Source organism: Drosophila sechellia, chromosome 4, assembly GCF_004382195.2.
Source record: "Drosophila sechellia strain sech25 chromosome 4, ASM438219v1, whole genome shotgun sequence".
Classification (NCBI taxonomy): domain Eukaryota; kingdom Metazoa; phylum Arthropoda; class Insecta; order Diptera; family Drosophilidae; genus Drosophila; species Drosophila sechellia.
The window spans coordinates 546,091-560,838 of NC_045953.1; the positions used below are offsets into that span (position 1 = coordinate 546,091).

At 37.3% G+C, this 14,748-nt stretch overlaps 1 protein-coding gene across 5 annotated transcripts; it reads right to left on the reverse strand.

Moving 5' to 3' along the window:
* Positions 1-1,144: 1,144 nt before the first annotated feature.
* On the reverse strand, positions 1,145-14,622 carry LOC6619464 (putative uncharacterized protein DDB_G0291608). 5 transcript variants are annotated; one of them, XM_032723827.1, is made up of 7 exons: positions 14,211-14,622; positions 8,971-10,721; positions 7,710-8,336; positions 6,695-6,854; positions 6,238-6,600; positions 5,339-5,596; positions 1,145-5,095 (listed from the first exon to the last, which is right to left on the reverse strand). In XM_032723827.1, the coding sequence occupies exons 2-7, from the start codon at positions 10,554-10,556 to the stop codon at positions 3,122-3,124; spliced, it is 4,968 nt and encodes a 1,655-aa protein (XP_032579718.1). In that variant the 5' UTR covers positions 10,557-10,721; positions 14,211-14,622; the 3' UTR covers positions 1,145-3,121. The 5 variants fall into 5 exon arrangements, with proteins under 5 accessions (XP_032579718.1, XP_032579717.1, XP_032579716.1 ...); XM_032723826.1 differs by having other exon boundaries at positions 1,145-5,098; XM_032723825.1 differs by having other exon boundaries at positions 1,145-5,596; positions 8,971-10,717.
* Between the last annotated feature and the right edge of the window lie 126 nt (positions 14,623-14,748).

Sequence of the window (14,748 nt, forward strand, 5' to 3'; positions counted from 1 at the left end):
TTAGGAAATAATTACATGGGTCTTAAAAGCATTTCAGTAGACACGGTTCTGAAAAGCGTTAACTAAAAACCAGAACACATGCTTGCTTCGGCAAGGAACCTTACAGAAATTATACGCAAAACTTGTTTTAAAATTGTGGCCGTAGCAGTGACACGATGCCAGATCGACTAGTAATCAAGAGTATATATATTTCATTTCAACGAATCTATTATACCCTTCTCATTACGAGTAACGGGTGCAAAAATGTATATTTTAAGAACAAAAACTCTTATTATCTAAATCAACGAAATAATGATATATTTTTGATTAACCTATGGCTTTACCTATGGCAGCAACTTAATCGCCAAATTTTATAAAACGACAAAGGTTCCACTAAAAGAAAAAGAATTCTAGCTAACAAAAACACGTTTGTTTGTCCGATTAGAAAGCTTGAAAAAACGCTCTGTGAGTCAAACAGGTTGATGTTTACTACAATTTATTTTAATTCTTCTCAAAACCGGAGTTTACAATAGTTAAAGGCGTAAATACACTTACGAAACCCAAACAGAAACACTTCCCCGACTATAAGATTTCGCTAACGCGAAACCAATAGAAATTGGCCAGACAAACAATAAAACTAAGAAAAATCGAAACATTTTTCAAAGTGTGATATGAAAAATATTAAAAAAAAATGTTTTTGGGCGCGGCAGTTCTGGGCGGTTTTTGGGCGTGGCAAAAAGTCTTTTTGCAAATCGATAGAAAAATACAAGACTAATAAAAATATAAAATATTTCAAAGCATTTTTCAAAAGTGTGGGCGTGGCAGTTTTGGGTGGTTTGTTGACGTTAGAGTGGGCGTGGTAACATGAATCAACAAACTTGGGCTGCGTCTATGTCTCTGGAAACTGTATGCTTAATTTCAACCTTTTATCTTTTATAATTCCTGAGATCGACGTTCATACGGACAGATCGACTCGGCTATAGATCCTGAATATATATATTTTATATAGTCGGAAACTCTTCCTTCTGCCTGTTACATACTTTTCAACGAATCTAGTATACCCTTTTACTCTACGATTAAGGGGTATACAAATTTTATGTTGATCCTATAACGAAAGTTTAATAACACAATATTTAAATTTGTATTAAATCGAAAGTTCATTTGGTTAGTTCAATTTGTAAAGCATTTTCGTTTATTAATTGATCTTATGACTTGTTTTTTTTTAATAGTTTAATTTTGTTTAAATAAATATGTGCAAAACTTAAAAATTGTGTGAGTATAATAAAATAATTTGTTCTATAATTTTAAAAAGTATCGTAATTTTCCGAAAATTCCCAAAATTCCCGAGAATGCATTTACTTTCGAAGATGTAGTACAGTAACAGAGCAAAATTAAATCTACGCAGACATTATAATGTAAATATGTACATTAAATTTTCTTAATATAATATGCTTAAAAACTATCTCGAAGGGAGTTTTTTAATTACAACACCGATACGACACATGTCCAAAGACTTAATTGGTTCTCTGGTTAATTCAAAATAATTGTACATTCTATTGGAAAGAAATGTTCAAAAACGAATTGTTCACATTTAGAAAAATTACACTCACACTCACCCTAAGCGCATTTGAAATTGTGTGGTAATTTGTATCTTGCTCTATAAAAACCGCAACTTCAAAATACGAACAAAACCATTGGCATGTTAAAAGAAATAATGACAATAGTAAACAAGACAGAACGCTATAGTCGAGTTTCCCGACTATCAGATACCCGTTACTCAGCTAGTTCAAGTGGGACCGAGAAATTTCAACATTTTTCAGGAATATCGGTAGAAATTGGATAATTAAGGGTCATAGTGGGCGTGGACAAAACATTTTCGGCATATCGATAGAACAACAAATGACTCAAAAATGTGGGCGTGGCAGTTTTGGGGGTTTGTGGACGTATATCTCTAGAATCTTTATGCTTAATCTCAACCTTCTAGCTTCTATAATTCCTGAGATCTCGACGTTCATACACATGGACATGGCCAGATCAACTTGGGTATTGGATCAATATCCTGATACTTTATTTGGTCGGAAACGCTTTCTTCTGCCGGTTACATACTTTTCAACGTATACCAATTTACTCTAGGAGTTACGGGTATTAAAATATATATACAAGTCTCATTATGCGTACAAATATAAAATACGCAACATTTTATGTTGGAAATTACTTTGAATTGTTAGTTATAATGAGAATTGCCATCTGTGTGTCTGCATAGTTACACTGTAGTATAAAATGATACATTTGTGAAATAAAATTATGGGACCCAAAAGCTAATTGATTGCGATGAACGAATTTAATTCCAAATGTGGTCAAACAAATTAAAAATTTAGTCATTTTTAAATGGCAATTATCGCTCAACAGATTCTTGGTTGTTTTTAAATTTTTGACATGTGGGCTTTTGAAAGAGCGTTTCAAATTAATTTTACCAATTTTTTAAGGAGATATTACCCAAAAAATGTATGTTAGTACACGAAATAACATTGTCATTTTAGTATCTGTTCTATGAACACTCACTCACAACACATTCTCATGTTATGTCCGCAGCAAAGCACTTTTAGATGAAAACAATAAAAAATATATCATATTTTTGGTGGAAACAGCTCTTAGATTATATTCATGAACTTCATGAACTGGATTGGCAACTGTAAAATATAATTTTTGTGGGATGCAGATTTAAGTATGACTTTGTTTTGTATTTGGTTTTAAAACTTTATTATATACTAGTAAGTTTAGCAATATTTGTGTGTGAGTAAAATAAAGTATGCTTAAATAATTCATATTAAGTACAAACAATTGTTTCGGGATCGTATTTTTCTGTATGTTACGTATATAATTTAAGTGAACATTATCATATGTAGTATTTTGTAATTTTAGAAAGTAAAGCTAGAATAATTAGATTAGGCGGAGTCTTTGGTTATCTTATTGTATATAAGATCTAAAAATTCCTTAAAGTAAAATCGGCAATGCCGGAGATTGATAAATATTGCTGATGCGGCGGGACGCAAAATCGTAAAAGATTTACATTTACATCAAGTCGCTGTATTCGGGTAGTTGCGATTAAATCGGTTGCAGATCCATATTCCTATTTTTTTAATCAAAAACCGCCGTATCCACTTATGTCGGACGGCTTTAAGTGATCAAACACGGTTAAATGGTGTGAGGGATGGCTATGATGATGGTGAGTATGTGGATGAGTATAGCTTGGGTAGTTTGCTTGGGGTGGCGTATGACCATATGGGTGGTGTCCAAATGGATAATTTGGACTCGGAACATGTAAAGTTGCAGAGCTTGTTGGCCCAGTAGTCTGAACGCTACCGCCAAGACTATAGTGACCATGTGTTCCTGCGTATTCTCCTGTAGTATGCTGTGGATGGGATCCATATGCAGGGCCGTACATTGAATTTACATTTACGGAAGAGATATGTGCCATGTGGTGCGCTTGGTCCACATACATTGAATGCGGATGTGAGTGAGGTGGATGAGGATGGGAAATCGTGTGAAGATTAGGCTCAGAATTATTAACATTCGTGCCCAGGGCGCTACCAATCAAATGAGGTGTATGATGATAACCCGATTGATTATGAATGGGATAGTCAATATTAGTGTCACAATTGTTATTATGGCTACTTTCATTGTTGCCCTTTGTTTCTCCATTACCATAGATAGCTACGTTGTCAGTTCTTGCAGACGAAGCAGAAGCGGCTAGACTGCTTACTGAGAAATTGCTATTGCTTACATTGCTATTCTCACTTGTAGGTCTACAAGATTCTCCCTGCGCCGAGTTCTCTTGTTTGCATTGCTTTAGTTGCTGCTGTTGATTTTGTTGGTGTTGTTGATGTGGTTGCAGGGGATGTTGATGCTGGTGCTGCAAGCTCAAGATACGACTTTCCACAGCAGCCGCAGCTGCCGCTACTGTCGCTAATGGTATATTGCTGCAATCTTGTTCTCTGATTGCTGGTATTTGATCAACCAGCGATTCGAGTCCACATAAGCTTTTATGAGCAACATCTGAGGATATATGACCTGATGGGGAGGAATTCTGATGAGTTTGATTTCCAAGTCGTGGACTCAAATGCTGCTGGTGAGCAGAGATCACCGTGTAGGGATTTGAATTCTGTTCTTCGTAACGCTGCCAGTTTTCTGTCTGCTCCAGATGGAAATGGTGCATAGGTGGATGTTGTTGCCTATGTGTCAGTTTTTGTGCTGGTTGATTACTTTGGTGAGGATGAGGCGAAAGCCATTGCTGGTAATGTTCGTGAGGATGAGCTGGGTTCTCCTCGGTATTAGGTACAGGGCTATCATACTGGACCTTATCCATTATTTGAGGGTGTTGATGATCCAATTCCACGGCTTTATTTTGCACCCGTGAGCCCACTTGAGAGCCTGAGTGTTCGTCTGGTGGATCGAAGTCGACTGTTGAACACATATTTGGTGAACTTGGCGGAGGTGTTTCACCCAAGTGCGGATGATCCCGCATATCTAGTCCACCGTCTAGGTTTCCATGCTTTTGTTGAGGAAGATGGTCGTTTTGCGTATCGATGACAGGTGACGAGCCCTGAGCAACAGAAGCCACTTGCCCTACCGGTGGAGTTCCGTGTCCATGAACTTGAGTATAATTGCAGTTAAGGGCAGGAGAGGCCATCGGTGATGCCGATGCAGTGTACAAAAGGTGCGACGGTGGGGGGGTATTGTACAAACTTGGCGGCATTTGATGACTACTTTGCGGAGACGCTGCAATATGCTCCATGGATATTGGATGCATTGAGCTTGCCGACAATCCTGCTGTTGTGTTTAAATTGTTATTACCGTGTTGAAGTTGTTTAACTGTCATTATGTTGTCAATTGCGGGTTTAAGTTTCTTTGGTCTGCCTCTCTTCTTTTTTGGTGTTTCAATGCTGCCACCGCCAGACATCACCGAAAGGTTAAGAATATTATTAAAATCATGACTGGGTATATGCTGTCCGGCCAAAGAAGCTTTTCCACCGACGGAATGATCAATAATATCTTGTCCTTTTATTTTCTTCGGACGGCCCCGTTTTTTCTTCTCTAGTGGTTGCTGCGACAAGGGCTGCTGAGAACACAACACGGATAAGTAATTGCTTTCATTAATTGAAGGATTATGATTAGACACTGGGAGTAAGGGTGTATTTTCTGTCGCATAGGAAAACGATTTCCCATCAGTTGCATTACTTGAAGATGGCGCAGTGGGATCCATTTCGGGAATCATTTTCTCCGATTGAACCTGATCGGACTCCTCGGCGACAATCCCACACTCTGCACCTCCTACGATTGGACCACTACAGTTACTTACTACTGTTAAACTGGATGGATGATCGCCAAGAGAAGATGTTTGTGTTTTCTTAATTTTACCAACGATATCCACCTGTTGCTGTTCGCTACATAGACGGATCCTTTGATCCGTAAACACACACTCTGATTCATCGATATGGGGAATATGTCCGTTCAGAAAGTCGCGAAACTTTTTTAGAGCCGCATAAAACGGTACTTTGTCAGCGGCGCGCGGCAACTGTGCACATCGTGCTGAGGATGAGGGCATCACCCAAATGAACTGAAATATAAGAAAGAAAGGAAGCCATATATATTGTATAGTTCGGCTACATGATGCATATAAATCCTTGCTTAGTCATGGCAAAAACATTTTGGTCACTCTAACGCTCCCAAACAGCAAGAAGCTTTCACGATGTAAGAAATGCAAAGAAAATATGTAACAGGAAACTAGATCTTTAAACAATAAACCTCAATATATAACAGTAAGAAATTTATTATTATTATTATGCATCACCATCAAAACAATCTATAAATAGTTGAGTTAGTTAGGCTTTCCTTTCCTTCGACGGCTGGATATCAACTTATTCAGTTTCCTGCTGCAGCTGTAAAAAACGAGGTGAAAACGATTCGAAGGCAGTGCCATAACTTTAACGATGTCCGTGTGCAGGGAAAGAACAGGCTTTTTTCTATGGCAGCCCCTATGGGTCCCAATGCAGACCGCTAATTTAAAAAGGTGCAATTTTACTCTACGAGTAACGGGTATAATGATTTCAAGGAATCTGCTATCATTACTAATTTAAATCGACAAATAATAGGGCGAGCTATTATAAATGGTATTTAAGTAATTTAAAAGCTACAACACAAATTTTTTATCGGTTTCGCGCTATACATATTTTAGGCAACTAGCGCTGAAATACTTACAGTGTCAGTGCCATCAACACGATCAGGTTGGCGACCAAAGTGAAATTCCTTTTTTCCCGAAAACACTTCAAATATTAGTTTGCCATTAAAAACGGCTACTTTTGGGCGAAACCTCTGAAGTTTTTCAAGCAAAATTCGGCTGCCCTCTTTTATTTCCTTTCTTGTAAGGTCAGCAGATCCTTTCGTGGCTCGAGCAACCATATTGGTAAATCCTATTCCTTGCTTTATCAGCATGTGATCTTCATCAGCACTCATCTGCTCCTGAGTAAGCCCCGCTAAGTAAAGACACTTCCAGAAGTGATTGCCTGGACCTGCGTAATGGTGTCCCTTGTATGCTGCAAATAACCCAGGATTTATCCCGACCTGTAAAGCGTACATGGAAAAAGTTAATAACATTGTTCTTTGAATATAAATTATGTTTTTTTTTGTATTTTTAAACCCGAAATTTACAACTCACTATAACGATATCAAGGTTATCACATAGATGATCTGGAATTGTCCGTTTAATCACTTCCTCCTCGGACATTCCATTAAATCTGTCATGTTTTTTGCGTTCCTTGGGTTTTGCAGCTTGATCGCCACCACCATCTTCACAATCTGCTCTGCCACCAGATACCCTAATAATAATAATAATAATAATATATTAATCTTTTTTTAAAGCAGAACATCTAAAGGAATAGTATTACGTAGTAATGAAATGCTTTGTTTTTTTTTGGATCCCTTCCATATTATTACAAACAAAATTAAAACAATATAGTCAAAACGATGGAGTTCGGATTCTCTTTGTTTTGCTAAATAGAGGGCAAGATATGAAAACAAGAAAGCGACTGTTTCCCAGATTGAACACCGAGATCACTGGTCTTTTGTATGGAGGCTGCTACAGATCATTATATATAAGAAAATTCAAACAGCAAATACTTTTGAGAAAAAGGACAACAGAAATTTTAGAACGACTAGTGGATCTATACCTGGCCACTTGGATATTAACCCCTTCAACTCCCACAGCAGACAGCACTCCTTCCTTGAAGCCAGATTTGTCGACCCCGCAATGCATGATGAGTCGTTGGTGCGAACATCTGCCATGACAGCTTTCCGGGATGGACGGATTCTCTATTTATACTCTACAAGTGGCGGGTAGACAAAGATCGTAGCTAATAATAAATTTATAAGTAAACGTTTACTTCTACCTGATACATACTTTTCAAGAAATCAAACATTTTACTCTAGATAAAGTAACGGGTAGAAATAAATTTCAAATAATTCTCCAGCATGCGAAAATATGGCATTAAGCTGTCTAATTTGGTCCTGTCAGTAAATCGAATGGGAGGGGATCCGTCTTTACATGTACTTTCGGAGCCTGTATCAAACTACGAAACTACCACCAGTTCCATATGAAATCGGGAAGTAATATTATTGTTGCTTGTGGTCGAGTATGGTATATGCTAAGAAAGTTATATAACTTATCGACTTACTTTTGTTGATCTACTGGCGTTGTCATTTGTGAGGAATCTGCATTAACAGCTACTAGCTTCTTTTTGCGGCCTCTTTTTTTTGGCATTGGCTTGAAATTTATGCCGCACGGAGAGCTATCAGTTTGTTCCAATACAGTTGTACTTTGTTGACTGTGTCGATACATTTCTCTGCTTAGACATTCGGGAGCATCATTTGACACTAAAATCCCATACCGCCCTGGCCCAGTTGTGACAGCATCCAAATGACGATGTGATGGTGAATGCATGTGCAACTCCTCACCCATAAAACTGTAGGGATCGACAACAGAGGCATGACTTGAGCATCGAGTGCCCTCACTCAGTTCTAGGTGAGACTGGGAGGCCAGAACCTGTCCTTGACTACTGTTTGATGAGCAAGCATTGGGGTCAGTGTGAGCTTCCCCGGAGAGTGAAACTTTTGTCAATTGCAAATCATCAGGCTTCTTCTGGTTTTGCGTCATGAGCACGATATTCGAATGTTGCATTTGATGCTGAGGGGTAATGGAGTGTGTGGACGAACTATGAGAATTTGGTGTTAAAACGTCGCCAGCACTTGTCTCATAACCATCATCTTGATTTTCAGGTTTGGTGTTGCTTGGAGAGAGGGTTCTGCAAAATTATATACAAACTTTTAAAAGAAATGAAAAATAGTAAATTTTTTAATTTCTAGACAATAATTAAAACTGAAAAACTACTTAATAAATTTTATTGAGTTTCATTGAACTGAGCAGGTGCTTAAGCTGTGATTTGATTTTGTTAAATCTTAAAAAAGCTCTCCTATGCTATAAAACCTAATTGTCACATTATTGTTTAGACAATGTATTCTTGGTTGTTCTGTACGTGGGCTGACGTATGAATGTATCCAAATATACGAATTCCTTCTGCCTTTTAGGTCCTAACAATAAATTCTAGTCATCATATTATTACTTACAATGACCAAGACTTATTTTCGTAATCAGATTTGATTCCTTCAAAGTGTGGTCAAAATGTTACTAGCTTTTTGAGCATAAAACTCCATTTATAAAAATGTGAACTTAGCTTCATTTTAACCACTTTATATCATCGCTGCAAGAAATGCAAAATACTATTTATATTTTTCTGTATAAGCTGCATCAACCTTGGCCTGACACAAAAAAAAATAAGACATTTAAAAATAATAACAGATTTTGTATAAATTCTGTAGTGTGACATACCATGCAGCCTGACAATATGTTAATACTTTTTAAAGTGTGTAACTACTTACAATTTGAATGCATGACTGGGTTCTTCGTGGAAATCATCCATAATAAGATCATGATAGTTTTCGCGCAATGGCAATCGTTGGTGAGCCTGTTGATGCTGGTGCTGATGGATTTGCTGTGACAGATGATGTTGATGTTGTTGGGAAATAGGAGTCGATTGATGTAAATGCCCGTGGCAATCCATTAGATGCTGAAGAGGTTGCTGCTGTTGGTTAAGACGTTGATGATGCTCACTTTGATGGGCACCAAACATCGGAGGATTTTGATAATGAGAGATATAGCCAGCATAACTCGCAGCCTGCTGATGGCGAGGACTGTGTTCATGCATGCTTTGTTGATGCTGATTATGAAGAAGGTGCTGCGGCTGCATCATTTGGGCATAAAAATTATTGTGCGACTGACTGTCGATATTAGAAGTCCCTTCTGTTTGGCCAAACTGGCCCGAAGCTGCATTATTATGGTTATCCTGCAATGGAATTGGACTTGCTTGTAAAAATGAACCAGTGCTTTCTTTCTCGATTTGTAGCAAAAGTTCGGATTGACGATTCTGATGGTGGTAAGACAGCTCCGAGCTTACATTCATGGGCTCTTGCTTCGTGTCACTCGCTGCTGTCGCTATGCGTTGTTGCCCTTGGTCGGATTGGTCATGGTGAGGCGTCCATAAAGAAGCCCTTCGATCATCCAGCAAAATATCACCTGTTGCTGTCGTTACTACTAACTTAGTAGGAATTCTTAAGTTCAAATTGGAAGAATCATTTGCACAACCAACGATTTTATCATTTGCTAATATACTTGTGGAACTAGTAGAATTATACAGACCAGCCGTACTGTATTGCAATTTGTTATCAATAGTCGAAGACGGTGTAGTCGAGGATTCGCCTAGAGTGCTAAGATTGGGCTCTTCAGATTGCCTGCCCGGTGTGTTCGATGAAGGCGTTTGAGGGGCAGGAACGACTAACTCCACGCTTGTGACCAGTGCCTGCTCTGGGGGCATATAACAGTCGTTATCATATGGCAATATTTTTTCTGGACTTTTTCTTTTTGAGTTGCCTACAGATATTGTCCCTTCAATGACGATCTTACTGTTGTCATTCAAATGCTTCTCCATTTCAGGATATTTATTTGACTTGGTGTCCGACATTTTTGATTTCGAATCCATATTGGGCTTGACTTCTGGATTGTCCACATCATTGTTCTGAATGCTGTTGTGTTCAAGAACGGACAGCTTCTGTCGTTTGCGATTATTGGGCAGGCCAGAGACATACTTGCCTGATTCATTGTTGCCATGTTCTACATTAGTTATGTATGGTGTTAATGACATCAAAGTTGGTACCGTCCCATCTTCTGGTCCCGAACTTGCATCCACCTCTGATGCCATTACAGTGCAAATAGGTTTTACTGCCTTCTGAACTATTGCTTGCTCAAACAAAGCTAAGTTTAAAGAAAGCAGAACTTTATTGGTATACTTAGAGTCAGCAAATGATCTAGCTGCTTGTATTAGAGCTATTTTTAAGACTAATGGAGCTACTGTAGGCGTGTAAGTGAAGGAACTACTTAACAGTGGAGGGATTCCACTTTCCTCTTGCATATCCTATTTATTAACCGTCCATTTAGGAAGAAAACTATGGTCGCTTTCAATTACATCCAGTAGCATCCTCATCAAATATGATAATTTGATCAAATTAACAATTTGTTAGGTTTGAAAAAATTCTTTTGAGAACCGTGTTATGTGCCAGATGCGCTATAAGCCTGCCTAAAAATAAATCACACAAACAGTTAATTAGATAGAGAAAAAAAGAGAAGAATAAAGGAATGATTATAATTTAAAGTATTCATAAGAAAACTTCACAACTTTTAACTCATCCTTGCCTTTGTGGCTCGATCAACAATGAATACCACGTTGCAATTTAAATAAGCTTTTCTGAAATAAGCTTTGTTATATTGAATTGGAGTGTGTATGCTGATCTATATTTAATCCCTCATACCTATGCTTATAGACCTTTCTTACATTTACATTAATTGTCGTCATCTGCCGAACACAAACATTATTTACCGTCTTATTCTCTCCGCGATTTAAACTTTATACGGCTCGGTATATGACTATGTTTAGATTTTCCAATACTGATATTTATCCAAAGCATTTTTTATTCGTGCGCCTCGCTTTGTTTCAGACTATTCATCGAATGCAATAAACCCTTTTTCTGGGTAACTAATTGACTAATAAGAAAATCGTCCTTTGTATATCCTAAAAGCATAAATCTGGAAATATATTATTATTATACCCGCTATTTGCAGGGTTAACGGGTATTGTAATTATATATTTCTGATCAGAATCAATAGCCGAGACGATCTGGCCCTGTCCGTCCGCCTGTCCATATTTCTTCGTTTTATTTTTTTTGTCCGCGAATAACGGTAGAAATAAAAACACAAAAAAAACTTTGGCCATGCCCCTCCTTACACCTACAAAACGACCAACACGGTCCACACTTATGAACATTTTTTAATTGTTTGCCCAATATCTATCGATAAGCCAGATAAATTATAGAATTTTTATATTTAAGACTTTTTAAAGGTAAGATATTCAGCCTTTTTTCTAAATTATTTTGTTGAAATATTAGTACTATAAATGAAGTTTCATGTGTAGCTTATTTGCGAATGGCATATATAAAATATATGGCAATAAATTAAAATTATTAATGCAAGCCTTCCCAAATACAAAAACAATGCTGCCTTACTCTTTTTAATCGCCTGTGTATCAACTTTTGAGACACCAATGGTACAAATATGCATACACATAATATTTAGCTGAGCCTCAAAATGCAACGAAGCGAAAATGGCAGTAGCAAGCTGTGAGTGTGTGCATTACCATTTGTATGCAAGTACGTATGTATAGGGCCGTACGCTGTTGGGTTTACATATGTGTGAGTCTAAACTACTGTACCAGAAAGTTTAGTAAAATCAGAAACAACAGCCAAATGAGTACGCACTCTCAAAAAAGCTCAAGCCGTGAGTTCGTATATGTTCAAGAGATTTTTTTAAGAGAGGCAATATGTGGTAACTCGGTGTATTCTTCACCCGCGTGTCGATAATGTATACCATACGTAAAACAAGCCGGCCTACCGAAAATGTTTAACATTTAAATCTCGAATTTATAAGGTCGCCAAAATTGCAAACAAAAAGTTCATTAATTATTAACATAGGTAGACTTAGATCAGCATTAGAATGATCACTTTATCTAAAATGTTGCATCATTGTCAGTCCTTGTTTGTAGTGAAGGGAACCCTTCTAAAAATCATCAAGGTTTAAAACCATCACAAAGTCAGAAGCAACAATATACAAACTTCCAAAAAACTGCCCATACGAAAAATTTCGAAATTTTTTCTTGTTTTTTAACTTTTGTATTTATTTTGCCAATAACAATTCGACTACCAGAACAATTTGCCAAAAATTTCAAAAATGACGATTCGCTCAGGTCTTGTCCGAGATGTCGAAAGATGTGAGGAACTATAAAAGCTAGAGGACTGAGATAATACAGGTGCCGGAACATAGACGCAGCGCAAGTTCGATTAGCGATGTTGCCACGTGCACTCTACGTCCACAAACCATCTTGCTTTGATTAATACTTTATGGTTATCTAAATTTTTATATTTAGCTACGTTATGTGAAGATTGTGGACAGAAAGTGTATACTAGATTCGTTGAAATTTATGTAGCATTTCAAAGGATACACGAGTATATATATATATATATATATAGACAAGTCGATCTGACAATGCAGGTTGTCCTCACGTTGGTCGTCCGCATATTTCTGAAGATTTTATTAAAAAGGTCGTCCAACCAAAATATACTACTGTCAAACTTAAAAAGGTCGCAGAACATATAACAAATTGTATAAATTCAAAAAATTTGAAATAGCGGTTGCGTTGGAGTGGCAAGCTCTGCAATCCAACTCTTAATTTTCTTGATTCCACTATGGACGGAAGTACATTTATTCTTTAAATTGTAAATTTCTGCCGCGTGTTTTGTCGTCTGCAACGACACGATTTTTCAAATCGTATTTGTTTTCTGTCGAACAGGTCTGTATATTAAACATTAGTTGAATTCATTTTGAAAAATTACGCTAGTTCAGAGGGAAAACGGCTATACATACATATACGAGTATAGCCAGATTTTACCCTTTCTTAGCCTCTAAATCCAGAAAGTTAAACAAAAATTCCTCTTGGCGATGTTAAAATCGGACTGACGACACCATCAATTTCGTGTTTTGATATTACGTTCTGTGATGTAAAATTAGGTAAATACACTTTATAAATGTACACTTTATAAGCTTTAAAAAATGGCTGAATAATTAGTCAAATATAAAAAAAGAAAAATTAGTCAAATATAATAGCGGTAAGGAGATGGAATTTTGCTTCAGTAGCCCCAACATATTATTTTTTAAAATGTTAATTCGATTTTTTTAGCACTCTTATTTGCAGAGTCTTTGTCTTTTAGCTGCTAATATTTCAGTTAACAAAATATTGGCGTTCATAAAGAGCACATGGAAGCAGTTTTGAAAATCGCTGGGGCTACCAAGGCAGCCCAACAATTTTTATTTTTCTGACTAATTTTACATAACTTTTTCTTAGAAACTCCCTGTTCACGAAATGTACGAAAATAGGAACGAAAACAATATAGTAGCAGTATCCTCAACAATCTAGGATTTTCGAAGCTTCGAAGGGATTAGCCATTTTTGAGCCCAATAAGTCGGAGTTCCGACTACAAGGGCATTGTGATATATTTTAAAATTAGTCAAATACAAATACGAATACGAATTAAAAACACTGACAGGGTGTATTGCGCACATACATCTATAAGTGTATGTATCAATTTATTTTTACTTATACTTTATACACTAGTCAGTGCTGTCCCGACAATTTGGATTCGGATTTACGGATACGAAATACAGACCCGATACCAAAATAAAAGATAAAAGACTAGTCGCTACTCTTCTCGTTTTTTCACATCCATATATACGTATATATACACATCTACATATCTGCTTTATATATGTATTTCTGTGGGTTCACAGAGATGCTGTTTCTGTTTTCGCTTTCCACAGTGGATGTGGCAGATGGCAGCGAGATGAGAAGGAGAATGACCAGAAACGAGGAGAGAACTGAGAGACGACCAACAAAAATAAGTTTGCGTGTATTTGTATTTATGTAGAAAATGTGCGAGTATATAGGTGGTCATATACTCACGTTTCGCTCGACGGTTTAGGCACAGGATAAGTACGGGGAAAATCGCGAACACAGTACGTAACAGTTACATTTCCATTGAAGTAGCAATTGAAGCACTGCTCCTTAACTGGCGTTCGCAGTATGATGCACATTTTGCATAATTTCAATTTCAAATGTATATGCAGACATATGTATGTGCACACATGTCGTGTATGAATACACACACACCCGAAGAACAGTAGTATGCCGCAGAAATTATTAATTTGCCTCACAGCACCGTTGCACGTTCAGTCGTTAAATTATTTAAATTCGCGATGTATCGGAATCAAAACAGAATTCTCGATTAGATTTATTATAATTTTCCACTTTCTGCTGCTCATCCACGACGAACCACAAACAGCAACCAACACCAATAACGCCGCAAATAGAAAGACTAGGAAAAAGGAGCTTTGCTGACTTATTTGCAGTTTATCGGAGCTTTTTCGGTCAGACGACGTGTTGGATGGGTTACGTTGTCTTTCGTTACGTGCTCTCAACGGAGCTCCGAGAAATGCCCTAA

Excerpts from the sequence above, each read along its gene's own strand:
- LOC6619464 (XM_032723825.1), bottom strand. The coding sequence starts at position 10,556 with ATGCAAGAGGAAAGTGGAATCCCTCCACTGTTAAGTAGTTCCTTCACT. Across the intron at positions 8,337-8,970 it reads CCCAGTCATGCATTCAAATT|AACCCTCTCTCCAAGCAACA; the intron begins GTAAGTAGTTAC and ends ATAATTTTGCAG. Across the intron at positions 5,597-6,237 it reads GTGTTGATGGCACTGACACT|TTCATTTGGGTGATGCCCTC; the intron begins GTAAGTATTTCA and ends CTTATATTTCAG.